General features: G+C 37.3%; 1 protein-coding gene across 1 annotated transcript in view; it reads left to right on the top strand.

Moving 5' to 3' along the window:
• Positions 1-1,515: 1,515 nt before the first annotated feature.
• The window catches only part of HOMER1 (homer scaffold protein 1), a 62,108-nt gene continuing 41,471 nt past the window's right edge, over positions 1,516-22,152 (top strand). Inside the window, exons 1-3 of the mRNA XM_070935842.1 lie at positions 1,516-1,818; positions 15,842-15,998; positions 19,764-19,895. Of these exons, the coding sequence (XP_070791943.1) occupies positions 1,814-1,818; positions 15,842-15,998; positions 19,764-19,895 (294 nt within the window). The 5' untranslated portion in view covers positions 1,516-1,813. The remainder of the gene's footprint in view (positions 1,819-15,841; positions 15,999-19,763; positions 19,896-22,152) is intronic.

The following is a 22,152-nucleotide window of genomic DNA, read 5'->3' as shown; positions in this document are numbered from 1 at the left end:
CGCATTCTTCTTTTCTATTCCTTATTATAGAAGCGCTTCCGGCGGCATGTAGCATTCTGACATCACCCCCCCCCCGCACCCTAATGACGTCAGCCCCGGGAGCAGTGTGTGACGGCAGTGCGTAGGGGAGCGTGGTGACGTATCCTATTTAAAGGTCCCCAAGTAGAGGATGGAGGCAGAATCAGCAAGTGCTGCTACCGCGTGGGGGTCCGTAGCTGCGGAGTAGCAGCGAGAGCGAGAGCGAGACTGCGCCTCGTACCCTCGCCGGGAGTGCTGGGCCTGAGTGGGGCAATACGCGGAGGTCGTTCGCTCCATTCTCCCTCCTTTCCCTCGGCCGTTCCTCCCCATTTTTGGTGGCTGCGGGGGCCGGTGGGAGGGTCGGAGCGAAGCAAAGCGAGAGCGGGCGCCTTCCGCTCCGCCTTCCGCTCCTCCTGCCCTCTCAGGCCCCGGAGCGTGGGGGGAGTAGGGCGCGCTCTCTTCAGTGCCCTGCGCAGGGAACCTGGAAAGGGAGCGAGTGGCCGCTTGGCCGAGCGCGGCGGCGTGTGCGCGGGCACGGGAAGGAGGTGTGAGGAGGAGCAGGAGAAAACCTGAGCCGCCTGGCGCGCTTCGGCCCTGGACTGGGAAGCTCCGCGTCGGAGGTGCTGGAGAGGCAACCGCTCCCCCCCCTACACACTCCTCCTCCTCCTCCTGCCGCTGCAGCCCGCGCTTTGGCCCCGCTGCTGCAGCGAGGGGCTAGAGGGGCGCTGCTGCTGTTGCTGTCGGCGCCAACGCCGCCGCTGCCACTCCTCCTGCTTGGCTGCTGCTGCTGCTGAGCATGATTGATCTGCCGGACACGAGACGGAGGAAGAGGCTGCCCCGCTGCAGAAGCGGGCGGGATTGAAGGGGACCTGCCCTGCCTTGCCTTGCCTTGCCTTGCCGTGGGAAGGACCGCGGCTCTTTGGCCGCCTCCCGCGTTGCATCCACTGCCTTCCCGTTTCATCTTCTGCCCGCATCCCCTCCCGTCCTAAAAGGGGATGCGTGGCCCGTGCCCTGCCTCAGCTGCCGGTCTACCGGAGCCCGATGTCAGCGCCGGCAAGGGGGCTTCTGCCGGCTGCTGCTACTGCTTGGGAAAATGAAGCGACACCCCCCATGCTCTCGCTGCTGCTGCTGCTGCTATCGACGGGGGTGTTAGAAGGAAGGGCGGCGCGGAGCGCTGCGCACACCGCAAGCCCCACGAGCCTGCTCTCTACCTGAGACGGACCGCGATCCGAGCGCTTGTGGTTCTCGGGCATTTCAATAAACTGCTTAGGCATCCGCGCTGCTGTGGATTTTTTTTTTTTTTTAATCCTCCTGCTAGAGGCGGTCGAGTGCCTCCCCTTCTCCCCGCAGAAGGAGGATTGGCTTGGTGCTGCCGCTGCCTCTGCTACTACCTCCTCCTTGTCCGCCTCCTCCTGCCAGGGAGCTGGAGCTCTCCCTGGACCCCTTCGTGCAGGGGGCTCGCTGAAGAAGACAGGCTCTGGGAGGCTATGGGGAGAGTCTGTTCATGTTGATGCTCTAGGTCGATTCTCCTCTCCCCCCCCCCTCGAAAGGGTTGCGATCCCCCCCCCAAAAAAATCCCTTCTACATTCCCAAATGCCTGTAGACTTCTGTGTTTAAAATCCGGCCGAAGAAGGCACGTAAGATCACCTGGAAAGGCAGAAAATTGGCTGGAGAGACCTGTCAGGATTAATACTGTAACTGGCCCGGGGTGCGCTCGCAGCGTAGGAAACGGGGAAAAATCCTTTTAAGAATTGATCTGCTAAGCAACGCTCACGGCACGTCTTCATTGGTCATCATGGGGTAAGGATTTCATACTAAATTGTGGAGTTGTAACAGGAAAATCGAGTATTCGGTTTCTAGGGGATTTTTATCTTTAAGGAGCAGAGCAAAGCATCGTCTGGGAGAGTGTTAGAATTAAAAGCTCAACTTCTGAATGGCAGCTAGATAGCTTGCTTGGTCAGCAGCCCTGAGACTCGTCCATTCAACAATCTATTCAGATCTGAATGTAGGGAACTCAACATTTTACTGAGTCTTTTAGCCAGGAACCAAAAAACATGTTCCTCAGATTTTTGTCATGAAGGTATGACAGACACACTGTTGATTGTAGAGAGTATTGTTCTAGGTATAGGAGTCCAAAGAGGTGTCCCTACATACATTCTCTGATACGGAAAAAGCATCTTTGGGACAACCATAACCTGGATGATTGAGAATCTCCATAGACTCCTAGAGGAGTACTTCGCAGAGCTGTTGAATTGGAGAGAACCAGCAGGTTGAACTTCCCTGCTTACAAGTTCTTTCTTGACAAATATAACTTACACTTTGATCCTTGGATTTGGGCTGTAGTACTAGGCTGTAGGCTGTAGTACTAGGGAGAATAGGTAGTATTTTGAAGACATGAACCTTCAGTTAGAGGTTCCAAAATTAATGATTCGTCCTCCTTTGTACTTAAAGAACTTGCATGCTACATCTCCTAAAGCTGGTTGTAGCTAATGGCAACTATTGTATGTATCATTTGTTGGCTGCTGAACAATTTACACATTTGTTTATAATGTTTCAGCAATTGTATTGGTTTGCAGGTTGCTCAGGATGAGGCAGGCCTCATTAGAGAACTGGACACAAAAGAGATAAATGTGGTTCATCTGCTTCTTCTGGGATTCAAATTCTAATGTATTATTAGATACCCTCTTCTACCAACCAGAAAAGGAATCAAGTACTGTAGAAGAAAAAAATACAAGAGGACAACCCTAATTTTTCAACCATGGATAGAAGGAAATGTAGGTGATATGCAGGATAGTCAAGGATCCAACAAAAACTGCTCAGAGAGTGGATGATAATTTGGTGTGATGATTAAAGCAAGAGGCTGGAAGTCAGGAGACTGTGAATTCTAGTTCCGCTTTGGGCATGAAAGGCAGCTGGTGACATCTCTCTCAACTCAACCACTTCATAGGATTGTTGTGGGAAAAATAGGAGGAGGAAGGAGTATTATATATGTTTGCCTTGAGTTACTTATAAAGTAATAAAGGTGGGATTAAAATCTAATAAACAACTAAGGAGCTAGGACATAGAAATAAATTTCAGAATAAATTTCAGAATTATGCGCAGCAGGACTGGCATTTAAAATCTACATCTAATTCTACAGATCTTGGAATTTTCAGCGATAGTTCCATTTTTTGTGTAATACTCTTGTTCTTACTTCTACCTATTTGCTACTTGTTTCAATTCCAAGCAAATGCTTATGGTTATTGTGAAAATGAGCATTATTACTAATGATTGCAAGATGTTTCATGGCTCAGTTAAATTATACTTTACGCAAGTGCAGGACTCTCATTTTTTCATCAAATACTAAAGTTGAATGAAATTTGTTTTTGGGCAGTTACTGCTTTTTATCAAGAGATTTATCTCTTCATAATTTTAAATGAGCAATTTTTTATATTTTGAGCTTGAAATTTGAAGAAATTCTGTGCCTCAAACATGAAACTGCCATAACCATATTTCAAGGCCATGATAGGTCACTGAGAACTTAACAACCTTGAGTTAAAACTCACCAATATGGCAGGGGTGGGTTCCACTTATCTTTACTACTGGTTCGCAGTGGGAACGCGCATGCGCAGATCACCCATAATGACATTGTGGCAGGTGGGCGGAACCTCCTGCCAGTTTTACTACCGGTTCTATAGAACCGGACCGAACCGGGAGCAACCCACCACTACAATGTGGTCAGAACAATGTTATTTCACAACATTTGGGACTCAAATGATTCAAAATTACACATTTTGCATACTCCAAATATAAAACGGTTTGTGATATATATACAGTGCTGTACAATATTTCCTACACAGTAAAAGCTCTACAGATGATCATCTCAATGTTGGGAGTCTGATTTCAAACATAATCTTTCGCTGGCATTCCATAGAAATCTATAACAATAAAGACATGGTTGGGCTGTGCTTAAATCTTGACACCCTCACACTTCTCCTGTCTATTACTTACTTGGCAGATTTTCATAAATTGAGACCCAGGCTTTTAAAACATTAGATGTATCCCCAAGGACCTCTTCAAAAATTGTCACAAAATTGAAATTTTAACTAAACTTCAAAATTGTTAAGTATATGGGAGCGTATTTAGTGAACTTTAAATCAGACTTCATGCAGCATTTGCTCTGATACCAGCCCCTTTTTTGTTTCAGCCCAACTGATCTCAACTTTAACTATTTTAAGATGTGTGGACTTCTACTCCCAGAATACCCAGTGAGCATTCTGGGTGTTTATGTCCGTACATCTTAAAATGAATAAGAACAAGAAACACCATTTTATAGAGTGGTTCCTGATATGTCACTCAAAACTAATTGTGACCTTCCTCTTCAGAAAATTTGCCCACGTTGTTAGAAATATACATTTAGAATTATAGAATTATAGGGCTGAAGGGGACTTTGGAGAACTTCTAGGGAACAGTCCTTATATTATCCTGGTAAAATGTCCAATCTTTTCTTGAAAAGCTCCAGCAATCCATATAATCTCCAATCATTCTCTTCATTAGGCTACATACTCATTTCCCTTAACTTTCATTTTATGATATAGTCTCCAGATCTCTTATCATCTTTGTTGCTCTTCTCTACGCTCTTTCTAGGACCTCAGCATCATCTTTGTATCATGATGATAAGAACTGGGTGCAGTATTCCAAATGTGGCCTCACTAGTACAATATAGAAGGTTACTATCACTTCCTGTGATCTTGTTGCGATCCCTCTGTTGATGTAGCCTAGAGCTGCATTGGTTTTTTTTTTGGCAACTGCAGCACACTCATACTTAAGTAATGGTACACTAAGACAACTAGATCGTTCTTGCAGTTATTAACGTTGAGCCAGGTCCTGTTTATTCTATACTTGTGCTTTTATTTTTTTCTGCCTAAGTGCAGGAGCTTACTTTTCTCACCACTGAACTACATCTCATTTCTCTAGGCTGTCAAGATCCTTCTGACACTTGAGTCTTTTTTCCAAAGTGTTAGCAATTCCTCCCAGTTTGGTGTGGTCTACAAACTTGATGAACTCCCTTTCTGTACGTTCATTTAGATCATTTATGAAGATGTTGAAGAGTGCTAGACCCAAGATAGAACCTTGAGGTTCCCCACTGCGTGCTTCTCTGCATGTATATGTAGTTCTGTGGAGGGCTACATGTTGAGTGTGGTTGGTCAGCCAATCGCGAAGCCATTTGGTGGTGGTACTGTCTACCCCACATTGTTCCAATAGAATGTGATCTATTTTGTCAAATGCCTTACTGAAGCCCATGCATACTATATCCAGAGCATTTCCTTGAAACACTAATTTAGTCATTTTATCAAAGAAGACAATAAGATTTGTTTGGTACAATCTGTTTTTAAGAAACCCATGCTGGTTTCTATTAATCGCCTTGTTCATTCTAGGTGCTCACAAATCCACTGCTTGATAACCTTTTCTAGGATTTTTCCAGTTATTAATGTCAAACTGATTGGCCTGTAGTTTCCTGGTTCCATTTTTTTCCTTTTTTGGAAAATTGGAACCATATCAACTCTTTTTCAGTCATCTGGCACTTCTCCTGTGCTCCAGGAGTTCTGAAACGTTTTGTTCAGTGGTTTTGAAATCACATCTGCCAGCTCTTTCTGTATCCTGGGATGTAAACCATCTGGTCTTGGCAATTTGAACCCATCTAAAATGGAAAGGAGTTTTCTTATTATCTTTTTGCTTATTTTGACCTGCTTTCCTGTTCTGTTTCCCACAGTGCTGTTTTTGATAGGTTGGACTATTTTTTCTTTTTGTGTGAAAATAGATGCAAAGAAGAAATTAAGCAGTTCTGCTTTTTCCTGCTGCCCATCACTGTCTTGCCATCTTCTTCCATCAGGGCACTATAAATGTCCTTGACTTGTTCTTATTCCTTATATATTGAAATAATTTTTTTTCTAAGTTTTGGCATTTGTTGCATGTCTTAGTTCATCCTGAGCCTTAACTTTTCTGATTCCATCCTTGACAGCTTTGAGCTATTTGCTGATATTCTGCTCTAGTTATGAAACCCTCTTTTCATCTTTTATACTTGTCTTTTTTGTCCCTCAATTTGTCATAGAGCTCTTTATGCAACCACACTGGCTTTGTTTAGGGTCTCTTTTCTTTTTTTCACTGTGGTATTGTGTTTGATTAGGCTTTAATAATTTTGTTTTTCAGAATTTCCCAAGCAACTTGAGTGATTTGGTGAACTTTCCTAATGTGATTCAGTAAATGTTGAAAAAAATCCTCCTGAATGTCATTTTTTAAAATACTCCCATTCACATTACATTAAGAACAGATTCAGTGCCATTTTAAAAACATAAGATTGTATTGCAAATTTTAATGAGCCATCTTCTGTTCAACCAGATGACTGGACTCAGATTTTTATCATAACCCTTCATAAAATGCTCACATTTTAAATTATTTGATTAGCATAGTACAAAATAATTTGTTGGCAAGCAATTTTACTGCTTTTACTGAAAAAGAAAATGGACAAGTTTAATCATCATGCTTTCTAGAGAACCGTTTATAGAGTCTCAATTAAGTGTGCAAGACACACATACACTTTCTATATAAATTAATGTGCTTTCTGCAACAAATTATGGTTTGCATTTTGGTTGATTTTCTTTGTGTGCATGTGTGTCATCTGGCTGGATTCCCATCTGTCATTGGGTTGCTCTAATTTTGACTCAGGTACACATGATAGCCAGCTGCTTCTGACGTCACTTGTAGCTAAAGTTTCATGTTGTACAGAATACATAGATCAAACATATTATCAAACAGGCCAAAGTATACATGATGAATATTTCTTATAGTTAGAATAGAAGATAATAGTATGGTCAAATAGAAATAAGGTAGTTTATAATTGGCTAGCTTTTAAAACTAATAATAGAATAAGATTATGATTATTTGATGAATGTATGCAGATGAAGTAAGATCTTCATGTGCTCCCTATTTATCTTCTTGCAGTAGCCCTTCTCCAATTACAACAGTTGGAAATGGCACACTATTAAACAAAATATTTTACCATGAGCATCTGAAATCTTGCCTAGATGGTTCTGTTTGATATTAAAATTATTTGGTGCATCTCTAGCAGTTCTGTTTTTAAAGAAAGAGAAGTGTCCCTAGCTTAGCCTCTTGCAATATAATGACAAAAAATATACCTATACCACATTTCTTTGTGGTAAAATAGTTTTCTTTCCTCCATTCATCACTGGGAAGTTAATTGGTAAGTTAAATGGCAGTGAAATTATAGTTTATATATGGATTCCCAATCTTTATGTAATTTATGCAGAAATAAACCATTTAAAAATATTTATCCTGACATATGCATATCACAAAGAATATACAGTAACTACTTTTCTTGTAGATGTTTTCAATGATCTGTACATTTATTTATTTTCAATACCATTGCAAAGTAAATAAATGTACTGATTATCATGTAGCAAATTTGTAATTTTATAAAAACCTGAAAAATAAAAAATCATGCATATCGAAGGTAGAATATTTTCTTAAAGCAAATAAGACATCACCCCTTTTGCAACATGTTTCGTATTCTAAATGGGGGAATACAGTTTGTTCCTATTTGTTCCCTTAAAATTCCATAAGCATTCTTCCCCAAATTATTCTGCGTAATTTTGGCAATTTTGTTGGTACAATTTGGTGTGTAACTTCAAACTTTTTTCAGGGTTTAGGGGGAAAAATTGAAAATGGAGGAATATGTTGTCACCCAGAAATCTTTTCCCATTTGTCCTTGAAAAACTCACATAATGGGGTAAAATTAGCTACTACCATATTGCTAGAAGCCTCCTGCAGCCTTGCGGAGTTCACAACCCATCAGAAGTCTTCTGCCGTAAATCCATATCTTTTTGTTCATTTGTCAGAAGCTTCCTCTTTTTATTATTCTGATGGTCATTATTCTTTATGCTATCAGTTATCCAACTGGCATGCCATGGATACAGAACCCTTTGCCAGTAGTATTTTCTTTTACCTGGCTCTCACTTTCAAATTTATTTATTTTCCCATCTCACATACTTGACTCTGGACAACTTCCCATGAGAGATGGGAAGGTGTTAGGAATGGATCTAAAAAACAAACTCACTTGGTGAGCAGAGAGGAGACAACTAGAGCCATCAGAGGGTTGAAAAGATTAGCAAATGCAGTGGCAGGAACCTGAGTCTTTCTTGAAGCTTAAGAGCATTGGTGGTAAACCTATGACATGTGTGTTAAAGCTGACATGTCGCAACATCTTGGGTGACACACCAGTGTTTACATAGGCTGCGGAAGCCGGGTGGGAATGAGATATGCAACCCCTGGAGTTTGTGAAAATTGTCCAAAACCAAAGTGTGTTTTTGTATTGCAAAAGCCGTGGAAGAGCACCTTAAGTGGCGCATGGCAGATCCTGAGAAGCATTATGCCTCTGGGGCAATTGCGCCATTCCCCAAAGCTTGTGCATCTTGGGAATGACCCAAGGTGACTTTTTTGAGTAGTAAGTAATGGCCCTAAAGCTGAAATTAAAACCAGGTCTTTACTTCAGACCCAGCCTCATTGCTGCCCCCTAAAGCCACAGTTCAGGGTGGCCTAAAAGGGGGAATTAGAGATTTCTTTTTTATTTGATATGTGAGTATGAGTGTGTGTGAGAGTGTGAGTGTGTGTGTGTGAGGGGGGTGGGATGGCAGCAGCATCAGGTTAGGCATTTTTAGAATTTTTCACATACCAAGACCTAACAATGTTCGTCATCACTGATCTAGAGTAAGCTTGGGCTTCATGGAAGAAGTGGCTTGAAGGATGCAGCACAAATGTCCATGAATGGAATTCTGGACATGAGCAGACAGCTACAAGAGCATTGGAGTTTCTTGAGAAGATTCTTTTTCAAATTCTTGCTCAGCTTTAAAGCTCATTTGGCAATATTGGGACAGTCTTGGTCTGCAGTTAACAGAACTCATAAATTGCTGTGAAGATTAAGTGGGATAATTTCAGTATACATTATTCTGAAATCATTGAGCATACCCACTTGTTAACCAACAATAATAGGAGAATAGATGTTTATGAGAGCAGAAAAGTATAATCCAATTTAAGGTGAAAGATACTTCATTTGACAACAAAGTTAAAACAATGATTTTAAATCAGATGCTTCATATAATGCTTAAATCATGCTTCATATAGAAAGCATTTTGGTTAGAAAATAATTGATCAATATAACACTAAAATATAATTATATAATGATAATTAGTGCCTTTTCTTATTTTATTTTATTGTGCCTGGGTTAGGGTTGATTCCGGTTGGGTCAGAGTTGATTCCTGTTAACTGCCTGAACATGTCCCTGCAGTTTTGATTTCATATTTCAGAAGTGATTTGCCTTTGTCTTTTTCCTAAGGCTGAGAGAGAATAACTAGCCAAAGTTACACAGCTGCCTTTGAGCCTAGGGCTGCACTAGAACTCACAATCTCCCTGTTTCTAGCCTGATGCCTTAACCACTGCACTACACTGGCTCCCAGAGTCCTTATATTATATTTTAAATAAGTATAGTAAACTGCTTGGATTGATACAAACTCTGATGATGAATTGCTTGTTATCCATTGTTGTGTCCAGTTACATTAGAACAGTGTTTCTTAATCTCAGTATGCTGATTTGGAAATTTTGACAGTTGAAGTCCATACATTTTAAAGTTGCCAAGTTTGAAAAATAATGACCTAACTTATGCCTTCCCTTCCTGATACGATTGAATTCGTTCCTTAGCTTAAAAGTCCAAATATTTAGCTTTTTCGAAAAGGAAAAGTTCCCCAATTCCTTGATTACTTGGTCTTTTTTTTCCTTCAACCATATTTATTGATATGCTTCTTTGATATAGAATGGAGATTTTACAGTATCCTTTCCCTGCCCTGCCTACCATGCCACGCCCACAGAACCAGTAGTAAAAAAATTTGAATCCCACCACTGGCAGAGCTGTACACAACCTTATGCATGTGGTCTATAATATAGGTTTATTTATTTGTCCATTTATCTTACTATTCTTAAAGACTGCTAACTTCAATAAGTCTTCTGGCAGTTCACAACATTTTTGTTGAAACAATAAATCAGTGTATAAATCCAAAGTGAATGAAATCCATTGATATAAATCTTGCTCTGTTCTTTTTCTTTTTTTTTTAAATAACTGCTAGTATTTGGCTCTTTTCATAGTGGCTGCGCATTGAGTTGGTATTTTTAGGGAGTTTTTCACCACGTTTCATTTTTATTTCATTCCTGACTTTTCCTCTAAAATTTTGCCCCAGTGTTGGTCACTTTATATTTACTCTATTTGAATTGTGGTTATACCCAGTAATTAGAGGTATCATCCATTAATATGACTAGTTTACTGCTGATACCTGATTAGGTATCTCATTTATGATAAATGAAACAGAGCCAATTCAATAATGTCTTGCTTCCCTAAACTGGGGAGAAATGCTATTTTATTTCCATCAGTTGCTGCTCGATTGTTAACTAGTGATTGCTAATTTTATGAAGGAACACCTTTTGATCTGTTTTCTCATGGGCTTTTAAAAATCTGCTGAATGACTGTTAGAAAGCTGCTTTAGAATGGGTTTAGCATCTGGAAGGAGCATTTGGAAAGACTTGATTTATTTATCCTGCCAAAGAACTTCAAAAGTTGGTAAGAAAGAAGACCTTTCGATATGGTAGAAGCCATATACATAAAAATCACTATCCTTCCACCCTACTATTATGTTAAACAAGCACTATATAAAAAAAATATGTAGAAAAAAAGTATACTGTGGCACGATTTGTCTCAGACTCTTTTTTGTTTGCCATTTATTAACTGCTGCTTTGGTATGCAAGGAGACGATGGACTGGAAAATATTCCATTTGGCAAGGTGGAAGGAAGAGGAAGAAAGGGATTATAACAGGAAATACGATGGCATCAAAGAAATGACTGGAACACTTTCAGAAGAATTATCAGTAATTTTTGATGGGACAAACCGAGGCAGCTAGCATTTGCCTTGCAGTTGTCAAGTGTCAAACTTAACTCTGTGATACCAAACAACCTGACTTAGTTAAAAGTTACTTCACTGGAAATTAAACTGGAAGAAAGAAGCAAAAGATAATTTTAGATAAAACTTCTGTTACGGTGCCTTGTTTTAATCACATTTTAGAAGAAGTGTATTTTATTGCCCATGTTTTCTCATCAGGGGTAGAGTTTTTCTTACCAAATAAAATATTAGTTTCCCAGCGTCTCCAAATGGTTAGTGTAAGAGTACCTGTTTTGTGTTATCTATAGAAATTCACATACTGTAGAGCAGTGTTTCTTAGCCTCCGCAACTTTAAGATGTGTGGAGTTCAGCTCCCAGAGTTCCCGAGCTAGGATGCTGAGAGTTGAAGTCCATGCATCTTGAGGTTGCTGCCATTGAGAAATAATAATATAGAATAAGATTGTCACACTGGTTTAATTCAGGGAGGCAAAGCATGTAATGCTATTACCATTGCTACCATGAACTAATTTAGTTTGGATGTTTAGTAAATTTGACACTCTTCATTATATACTATTATAGGTGCCAAGAAAGGCCATGTGCTGATAAAATACATCAGATAGATGTACCTCTGCAGACAGAGAAAACAGGATAATAAAAGAAAGCGCTGTTGAAGCAAGGAGAGCATTTTCAATCATATCAAGATTCTATTGTACATCTTACCTGAAATAAATATTTTCATGCATCCTGGCCACAAAGTGGAATGGCTTCTCATTTACTCAAATTTGTTGTGCAACCTAGCCAAGATATCTAGTTGGCAATGGCAATTGCTGGACATTATCACAGTATTAGTTGCCAGATTCCATGACACTTCACTCCTGATTTAAAATATATTAGTTCTATTAAGGGCTTCTTTCTTCCCATAATAAATATCGTTCAATTATTAAATGCAACAATGGTGTATTTAGAAGGAGAAAGTTTCTGTCAGGCATCCTTAAAGATACATCCATGCTGTTCTAGCTAATTGTTTATATATGAGGGAATTCTCTTTATATGCATTCATCTGTAGGACTCTACCTTGTGCTCTCAAATAACAAGAGATTTCTTTTTTTTTTCTTTATGGAGAGTTCATGAACATTGAATTCATGAAATTGTGAACAATTAGATAAATGAGCAGGGTATGTGTTGCATCTACGTATTTGCAATTTAGAAATAAAACGATACTTAGGTCAACATTATGATTGACTGCTTGGACTTGAACTGCTTAGATCTTTATGGGTAATTCAGACAAATATTTTTCTACCTGTTATTTTCCATGGCTACTTCTAGATTTCTTTTTCTTTCTGGGAAAAATAGATTAAGAGAGAAGTACTATATCCCAAAATTTGGGTTCTCTTATCTATGGAATTAAATCTTAATTTGATTTACAGCATAAGTTTCAAGATTGATCTAATGTATTGTTTACTATATTGTTTTGCTGCTATTTTATTATTACTAATGTTACTACTATTGTTTACTAAAATGATTTGTACAGGACTATATTAATCAAGTATGTTCAATTTAAAATTCTGTGAGGATCATTATCTGTATGAGAGCCAGTTTGGTCTAGTGATTGAAATAACAGACTAAAAGCCAGGGCACTATGATTTCTAATCCCACCTTAGGCACTAAATCTGCTATGGGCCAATCACTCTGTCAGCCTAGTGAAGAAGTCAGTGACAAACTGCTTCTGAAAATCTGGCCCCAAAACTGCAGGGTGTAGAATAATTCAGGCACTGACCAGGAAGCAACAGTGATTCAAAGACACAAAATATAGGTGTAATTATCTATACATTAGTTTATAGTTTTTATGTGTTATATGTTTAACATTTTTCTTTCTTATACCAATTTCATTTATATGCTTAAAAAATTAAAATTACTATTTTAAAGAGAATGAAGAAATAGCTGCCTTCTATCTATTGGTAGTGCTAAGAACCATCATCTGAAAATACCATGAGTTCATTTAATACATTTTTCCTGCAGTTAGGTTGCATGGCTTATGTGCGAACAAAGAAATTCAGTACTCCTACAGAAAGTCCTAGTTTTTGTACTTGGTAAATTAAACGTATTGAAAGGTCTTAGTATTTAGCTGCTGGTTTCCTAACAAAGTGTCAATCTTTGGTTTTAGACCACTTCAAATGAATTAAAGTAGGAAGTAAAGTTCTAGGACCTTTATTTTGATTCTTAGCTCAAATATTTTCAATATCAGGAATTAACAATATGTCAGTGATGGCTAACCTTTTCTAGACCGAGTGCCCAAAGCGTGCATGCGTGAACCCCCAAAAGACAATGCACGTGTGGCCCCCTGCATGCGCCTGCCCCCCGCACATGCACGACAGAGACCTGAAGACCATCTGGCCGGCAGGAGGCGTGTGCACATATTCAGCGGAGCTGAACTGGGGCAACGGCTTGTGTGCCATCAGAGAGGGCATTGTGTGCCACCTCTGGCACGCGTGCCATAGGTTCGCCATCACAAGTCTATGTTGTGGTTTCAACTTGCCTGTACTCTGTTGACAAACAGTATTAAACAATCTTCCCAACGTATCTAGAATATTTTGCTTTTGTGCAGACTTAGACAATTCCTGCCACAGTGAGGATAAAATAATAGTATATTGTAATATCACATTGGAAGTGCTGCTCTTTTATCCTTGCATCACATGATTGCATGCAACTATGCAAATGAATGAATTTTCATTGTGACATGTATTTTGTCACTTCTTTCCTCATCCACCCTGCAGATAGTTATGTATGCTGAGTTAATCTATTTGACTGCCTTTAGCCAAGAGCATAATGGCTGTGGTACTACCCTCTATGGTCTGGATAGACCTCTGCTTTATCAGGAATACAATGGATCTGAGACTTTTATACAGTCCAAGTATATCATTTACCATTTAGCCAGAGACATACAATGGTTTTATCAAATAATTAATGTTAAAGCTGTGCATTCTGCCTTTTAGCTCCAAATTATCCCGTAAAATAAACTAAGCAGTAGTTCTCAAGAAGGGTACACATATCCAGATAGGTTCTGAAATTTTTTTGGCTTGTAATCTGTGAATAGGCTAACTTCATTAATTTATTTAGCAGTCCTAAAGGAGTAGAAGAACAGAGATATATGGCTTTGTTAACAGCAACTATGAAACTCATCAGAGTAAAAGACTGGTGTAAAATTGAATGAATGAAATTACATGGTTTCCCCCATGACTTCAATTATAGTAATATCTTTTCTTTAACTTAGAATAAAATATTAGTCCAACAGTGTATCTTGCCCCATGTTTGAATCGAGATTCATAATGGTACTAAAGATCTTTTAATTACAAGCCAATTCTGAAGACATGGCCTACTTGAATTAACTCCCTAACTCAAAAGCTCATTTAGATTGACAACGATAATCATCTATCCAGAAATCATCACAAGTATCTGTGAATGAAATTCCCAAGAGATTAATAAAACCCTGGAGAACTTTAGAATTCTGATTTGATTACTACTGCTTTTCTGTCTTTCAATATGATGTACTAGCATGTAAATATAAAAACATTATTTTTCCTAATTATAAGACTCTTAGTTTATAATACTGTAATGAATTTACAAAATATTTTCCAAACTTGCATTGATATTCTTTGAAAGTGGAATCCCAAAGGTGCTTTTTCAGGAGGCAACTGAACTTTCTTGTTTTTTCTTTGAAGACATTTCACTTCTCATCCAAGAAGCTTCTTCAGCTCTGACAGGATAGTGGGGAATGGAAGGATTTATATTCCTTACAGACAGCTGGTCATTTGCATCCTTTTAGAGGGTTATTGAAGCACTTGGAGGTTTATCTGTGTCCTCAGGGTCACCTGAGTAGTGCTCCTGGTTTCTGTAGTCTGCAATTTTTCTCTGGAAATCCATTTCTACTCCCACGCCATTCAAAGGGTGTTTATCCCAAATTGTACAACTAAAAGTCTGTAGAGATTCTCAGTCATCCAGGTCATGGTTGTCCCAAAGGTGCTTTTTTCAGGAGGCAACTGAACTTTCTTGTTTTTCTTTCTTTTCAAAGAAAGAATTACAAGTTCATACATCATGCCAATTCATGATTTGAGGAAGAACCACAGTTAATAGGGTTCAGATAGTGCATTAACTAGTCATTCACAGAAGGGTCCAAAAATATACTTTTGATATTTGAAAATGAATTAGTGTGAAAAAATTGAAGGGTTCTTTATCAGAAGTATTTCAGCTGCTTTTAAAAATTCCCCAACTCTCTTAGAACAGAGTTAGGGAGCATAACAAAGAGAATGTATTCTATTAATAGATGGGGAATTGGTATTATAAGATTCTTTTCTATCTATCACCATGATCACTACTTGTAACCATATATCACCAATAAAATTGATATTTATCAGAAATATCATTATATTATTTTTAATAATAAAAAGTTAAATTAACTTTTTAAATTAAGTCATATAATTAGGTGACCTTTAATTAAAAAAAACTTGCAATATTGACAGTCCATGTTTAAAGAGGCTGACAGATGGAGGAGGGGAGAGGAGGAGGTGGTATATCAGTAATGCCTCTATATTTAGATACGTCTCCTTTATTTGACTGTACAGCTGGCCACTCAATTTATTTTAATGGACTTGCAGTTCTCTTTCCTCTGAATACTTTTCATGTGCTATACTGAAATCTCAGTCTATATACATACGTCTTAGGAAGGCAAGTTTATTACTGATGCAAAGTGAAGTCATTAGTAGGATCCAATGGATGAAATATCCCAATGACCCATGTACAATCATACTACGTCCAAACCAGATCCATCACTTTTATTTTCTGCCCTACAGGGAGCAACCCATCTACAGCACTCGAGCTCATGTCTTCCAAATTGACCCAAATACAAAGAAGAACTGGGTTCCCACCAGCAAGCATGCTGTTACTGTGTCCTATTTCTATGACAGCACAAGAAACGTCTATAGGATCATCAGCTTGGATGGCTCAAAGGTAAGCTCCTTGATTGTTTAAGCCAAAATAAACTAGAACTGCATTAACTATGAAACATAGATGCCTTCCTTTTTAACATAATTCAAGGTATTTCATTGATATGTGATCCAGAATGATACAATGATAGTTGGAAGTTGGCTTACAAAATCATATTTTAGTAAAAATGCTTCGAACTGTGCTGATAAACCATTGATAGATGTTCAAAAAAGGCATGCCTTGCTTGTTTGTGTATGAGTAGGAATTCAGCATGAAAAGAAAAGAAGCTAAAAACTGCTGTTTGAAATGAGTGTGTATCTGTACCCAAGTAGTCATATTTTTGTTCACTTAATTCTTAACATAAAATAATTTTCAACAATAGCCAAATGTTCCTGATAGGAACTTGGAAATGTCTTCCAAAAGAGATGTTATACCATATGGAGAGAGAGATAGTTTGTAATTTCATTATACAAATTTGTGTAAATGTTTAGTTGTAATTAGAGGTGTTGGTCTCTTACAGGAAAAGAAGGCTTTTATGAAAAAAATACCAATTTGCCTGAACATTTGGGATAGCAAGTCAAGTGAACAATGACATTATATTCTACCCATTCATTTTCCCCCCATTCAGTGTTCTTGCATTGTAATCTACGTAAATAGGTTGTACCTATGTAGGTACACATACAGCTCTCCAAAATTCATTCTTTTTCACTAGAACATGGAATGATAGGAACAAATAATATTTTCCTATCAATTTGAATATTTAAAAATGTTAACCGTGGATATGATGTACAATTATAATTTTAAAATGGAATCTCCTGTTTCAAATATTTTACAATTATAACAATTTAAAATTTAAAATAACACAAGGTAATAGTAACAAAAATTTTAAAAATGCTATATCTGTCAATAGCCATAAGGGGAGAGTGTAAAAGATACTAATATACAGTATCAGTTATTGTTGTTTAACATCCTTATTTAGGTCATTTGCCTGTAGTAGAGAATTGGCTTTGGACATGAGCTTCTTAAAAATGGGGATGATTTTTTTGACTTGCCTAGAAACTTAAGTTGCTGGACTCCCAATATTATGGGAGACCAGTGTCCTTACAATATACCAGTTCAATTAACAAAAAATTCACAGATGCTTGTTAGTATGGAAAAAACAGTATTTTAAGAATATTGATATTAATATCCAATTTCATTGTTATATATGAGAACTTAAATAATTGGACAAAAATGCAGTGTTTTATGCGAGAATTAGTTTATGCAATTATTATAGCACCACCAACTGGATGACACAAATGTAAAAAGCAGAAAGTATTCCTTCCTTCATTTTCCCAATGAAACTCCTCATTTGAACAAAGAAAGCTACTTTCATTGTGAAAAATATAAATATCTGACCTATACAAATTTATTAAGGTTTCAGGGTGTCAGTGATATTTATCCCTCTTGAAAAGCCATTCCTTGAAATAAGCTCATTTTTTGAGTTATAAAGCACTGAAAATCTCCAGATATGCTGCATAGCGAAGTTTATGTTTCTAATATTATGGAAGGTGACCTTCGGATTAAGAAACTGATTTGCTTATAGGTATCAACTTCCCACAACTCTGATCTAATGGCCGACTCATTATTGCTTTAAAATTAGCTTTCTTTAATTGCTGCATTTTATTTATGATACATTTTGGACCATTAAATAGACCTTTTATATATATATAAAACCTTCAAACATTTTTCACTTGGAAACAACTGCAGAAAAGCTCCGCAATTAATGGTTCTGGGTGAAGGCTTTTTAGCCATAAACCTCGTCCCTAAACTGTTGTTAGCCTTGTTAAAAAAAATTATAACTTCTTCCCTATGGGATAAAAGCCACATGAAGCCAGAACCTATAAGATATACAAACAGCTAAAAGGTCTAGACAAATAGTGTGAAAGAATGAGATTGATTTCAGAATCAGATAACATCATGAATAAAGCTGATTTTTTGGGGGGGGGTCACTATTTGTGTATTTAAATGAAAAAGGCTTAGACCTAATGATCAAGAGTTATGCAAATAAAGTCTCCTTAGTGCCGTAATTGAGCTTAAATGGACTCCAGAGGATGGTAGAGGACAGGAAGGCCTGGAGGAACGTTGTCCATGGGGTCACGATGGGTCGGACACATCTTCGCAACTAACAACAAAGTGCCATAATGGTGCTATGTGTTTCTTTTTGTCCCTGGGCAAAAATATGGCCAGAGTTCTCTTAATAACTCATTTGGGTTACTACAGTGCCTTTAAAACTATCTAGAAGCTGTAGATGGAACAACATATTGAATTCAAGATGGCAGCTTAGACAAAATAGTCACAGTATATCTTGCTGGTTCTGAAAATAAAAAGTCATCAGTTCTTTCTGTGCCATTGCACTAATCAAAATGTTGTTCAAGGACAGTTGCTTCCATATGCATGTTTGGTTCTTACCAGAATTGTGGCTATGTGAGTGTGTGTGTGTGTATCTCTCTCTCTCTGTGTGTGTGTGTGTGTGTGTGTGTGTGTGTGTGTGTATTAATCCAGAATAGTTTACAGTTAATTCATCTTCGGGGTTAACATTCCTCCCCATCAGAACATGCTATCATGTTACATATTTTTGAACTATGCTCCAGAAAGTTATGGTGTATAATAATGAATAAATCAAAATCTGGAATTACAAGACATCATATCCAGAATTATAAGTGAGTAAGAATTAATCAAGCATCTGCACAGCTCAATTTTCAATTACTGTCCTTTTCCATGTAGTAGCTTTTACCATGGAATTAATCTATTCTCATACAGTATCCATTTTGTAGGGTGAAAAAATACACTTGAAATCCTTTTCATAGGAGAGGTACAATTCTTCGATTCCAATGCGAACACTATATTTACAGTTTGCAAACATATTTTAGTAAGTTATTTTAAATGTTAACATGAAATACTAAATATAGTATACTTTAGAATGATGTTATACTGGCAGAAAGATGAAGCCTCTATTAGTATACCTGTTTGTTACGTTGATATTAGATATGCAGGCCTGTCAAACTGGTAGCCTGTAGGCCAGATACGTCATGCGCAGGCCACACCCACCTTGGCTCCATAAAGGGAAAAAATATTGTGATACATCACGATCCAGCCCGTGATGTGATCGAGTTTGACACCTGTGGGATACAGCAATGTCCTGGGAAAAAAATACGAATGAGTATAAGAATCAGATCAGACCAAAAGTGCAGTACTCAGTTATGTTTCACACAGTAGTCAATTATATCTTTTAAATAAAAAAACTCTCTTCTCTGAACTATTCAGCCATTCTTCATGCAGTTATAAACATGTGAAGAAAATAATACCTATCTCTTTATCTTTGTTGTCATCCACTCCCCTACTGTTCACATTTTGAAAGTCTCTATAATAGACAAGTCTGTTGTACCAACATTCTTAGTATGATCACATAATTTTTTAAAAATTTGATCACTCCTTGGATAATGAAAGGGACAAGTGGCAACCTTAGACTCTTCTTGTAATAACAACATAATGACAATTGAAAAGAGCTTATACAATATGGAATCAATTATCTTTGCTGACTGCAGTTGGTCAAGGTTGCAACTTGCTAATGGAACAAAGTATATCTGTGAATATGATCAGTTTTGAATAAGTTTTTAGAAGGTGATTCTTTGGTTGGCAAAATAGTCTAAAACTATTAATTGACTGCTATTCTGCAGCAGCCAATTAACACTCCCAAAATGGCTTTATGATTGTGCTTAATTTATAATATATTTTTTCTGTGCACAGGCAATAATAAATAGTACCATCACTCCCAACATGACATTCACAAAAACATCACAAAAGTTTGGTCAATGGGCAGATAGCAGAGCAAATACTGTTTATGGCTTGGGATTTTCCTCTGAGCATCATCTCTCAAAGGTAAGCATTTCCACCAGGTATGTGATTGCTTGGAGCTAGGAAGCAAGAGGCAGAGTTATGCAAAAAGGAAGATAAATTTTTATAACACTCTTAGACAGTTAATGCAATTTACTTTTAAAACTATATTCTCTGCTAAGCAAAGACCTCTTAAATAAACCTTGAAGTTGCATGATGTCTTCCTCCAATTCATATAAACAAAATGTAATTATTGGTTTGGGAATAATAATTCCAAACATTTCTCTGATATATGCTTCTCAACTTTTTTAAAAAATATTCTTTCTTGATTGTGTTCCAAAACTGAATTTGATTGCTAAAACAAACAACCATATATAAAATGATCATTGGCTATTAAAATCCCAGATTAAATTTAGAATTCTTAAAGGCCTCTGAGCTTTGTGTTTGGATCTAGGCTGTTTTCTTCCATATGCATGTTTTTATGCTTGACATTTCAGAGTTTTGGATAGCTATTTGCGATGTTTGTGTAGATGAAAGCACCGTCACATCTTATTAGCGTGATATTAATTTGGAAAAACTGGCCTTGTGTGTGTGGAGTGGATCTTTTTACAAATTTTTGTAAACCAGTGCCTTGTTTGTTTTTATTACTCTATCATGGAGTCTGAAAATAATTATTTTAGTTATGTATACCTGCTTTAAGAACTTGCTATATTCAGTTTTCTGCCATGGCTGGACAGAATGTAAAACTTCAAAACTCAATGAAGAGATCAGATTGATTTGGGACTAATGTTATTCTTCTTTAATTTTCCATGTAATCTTGTTCAGAAAGTCTGTAGGCACTTTTAAGTATGTATCAGATATGGACAGGTATAAGTTTATTCCTAGAGAAAGAGTACTTAAATATCTAAATGAATATTTGCTTAGTTTCGTTTCAGAAACTCCCATGTACAGCAAAATAATGGTAGAGAGAAGATTTTAGCTCTATTTGCAAGAAAGATTTTACAGGAAGCACTTACTAAGTTAGAATTCAAACTCGTAATCCAAGATCTAGAAATATAGGAAGAAATTATAGTACATCAAATTGCTTGTGCATTATAAAAGCATTAATTAGACTGGCATTTATTTTTCCTAATGAATTTGTTTTGTTTCAATTGTTTTTCAGTTAGCTTTTCTATACAATAATGATCATTCACTGCTGTTTCAGATCCTAACAGCATTTACAGCACTGTACTATATATGAATTAGGGGAGGCAGTTGCCTTGTTTTTCATTTTATGCTTGTTTATATTTAACTCCATTTGCCACTTTATTAGATGTCCTTACAGCTTTGAGAGACCCTTTCAGGATGCTTTGCTGTTTCACATCCTAATTATTTATGAACAACTTAAAAAGCATTAGTCCCAATACTGATTCTAAATGGATCCAATTATTTCCACACCTCCATTGTGAAAACTAATTACTTTTACTGATTATTTTAAAATCTTTAATCAGATAATTTTTTTTTTTAATTTGATTTATATGCCGCCCTTCTCCGGAGACTCAGGGCGGCTTACAATTTGTTAAGCAATAGCCTTCATACTTTTGTATATTTATACAAAGTCAGCTTATTGCCCCCACAAACTGGGTCCTCAATTTACCTACCTTAGAAAGGATGGAAGGCTGAGTCAACCTTGAACCTGGTGAGGTTCGAATTTACAGTAATTGCAGACAGTTGGTGTTAATCACAATGCTATCAGTCTGCTGAGCCACCAAGCCCTAAAATAATGTTATTGTTATAACATAATGTTGTTAATGTTGTTGTTGATAATGTTGTTGATCCATAAAATCTATAGCCATTTAGTGATCTACACTGATCTCTTAAATTGGCTCAGGAGCATTTGATGAGAAACTTGGTTGAAAGCTTTTTATAAAGCTGACCATAAAGTATTCTTGTTCACATTTTCAAAGAACTCTAAAAGATTAGTGATATTGAATTTAAATTTGAACAAGGCAGATTGATTCTTCTTCTTTTGTTTTTTTAAAAAAATAATATTATTCAACAAATTATTATGAGCTGATGTTGAACAAGTTGGTCTATATAATTTAAGCAAAACAGACAGTTAATTGATTCAACTTTTCTTGTAATCATCTAATTAAATTGGTAGTTACTAACATTAGCAGAGAAACCATACGCAATACTATTTTTTTTCACATCTTGCTATTTTTTAAATCACATCTTGCTGTATTTTTGTGACTTAATTCCATCATGCTTCTTGTTAGAACTATCAATAATATTTTCACTTTCCTAGGAATAATTTTTTTCT

The sequence above is a fragment of the Pituophis catenifer genome, unplaced genomic scaffold (assembly GCF_029215685.1).
Source record: "Pituophis catenifer annectens isolate HBS135680 unplaced genomic scaffold, rPitCat1.0.hap2 SCAF_2, whole genome shotgun sequence".
Taxonomy (NCBI): Eukaryota; Metazoa; Chordata; class Lepidosauria; order Squamata; family Colubridae; genus Pituophis; species Pituophis catenifer.
This window is presented reverse-complemented; position numbering and strand designations above follow the sequence as displayed.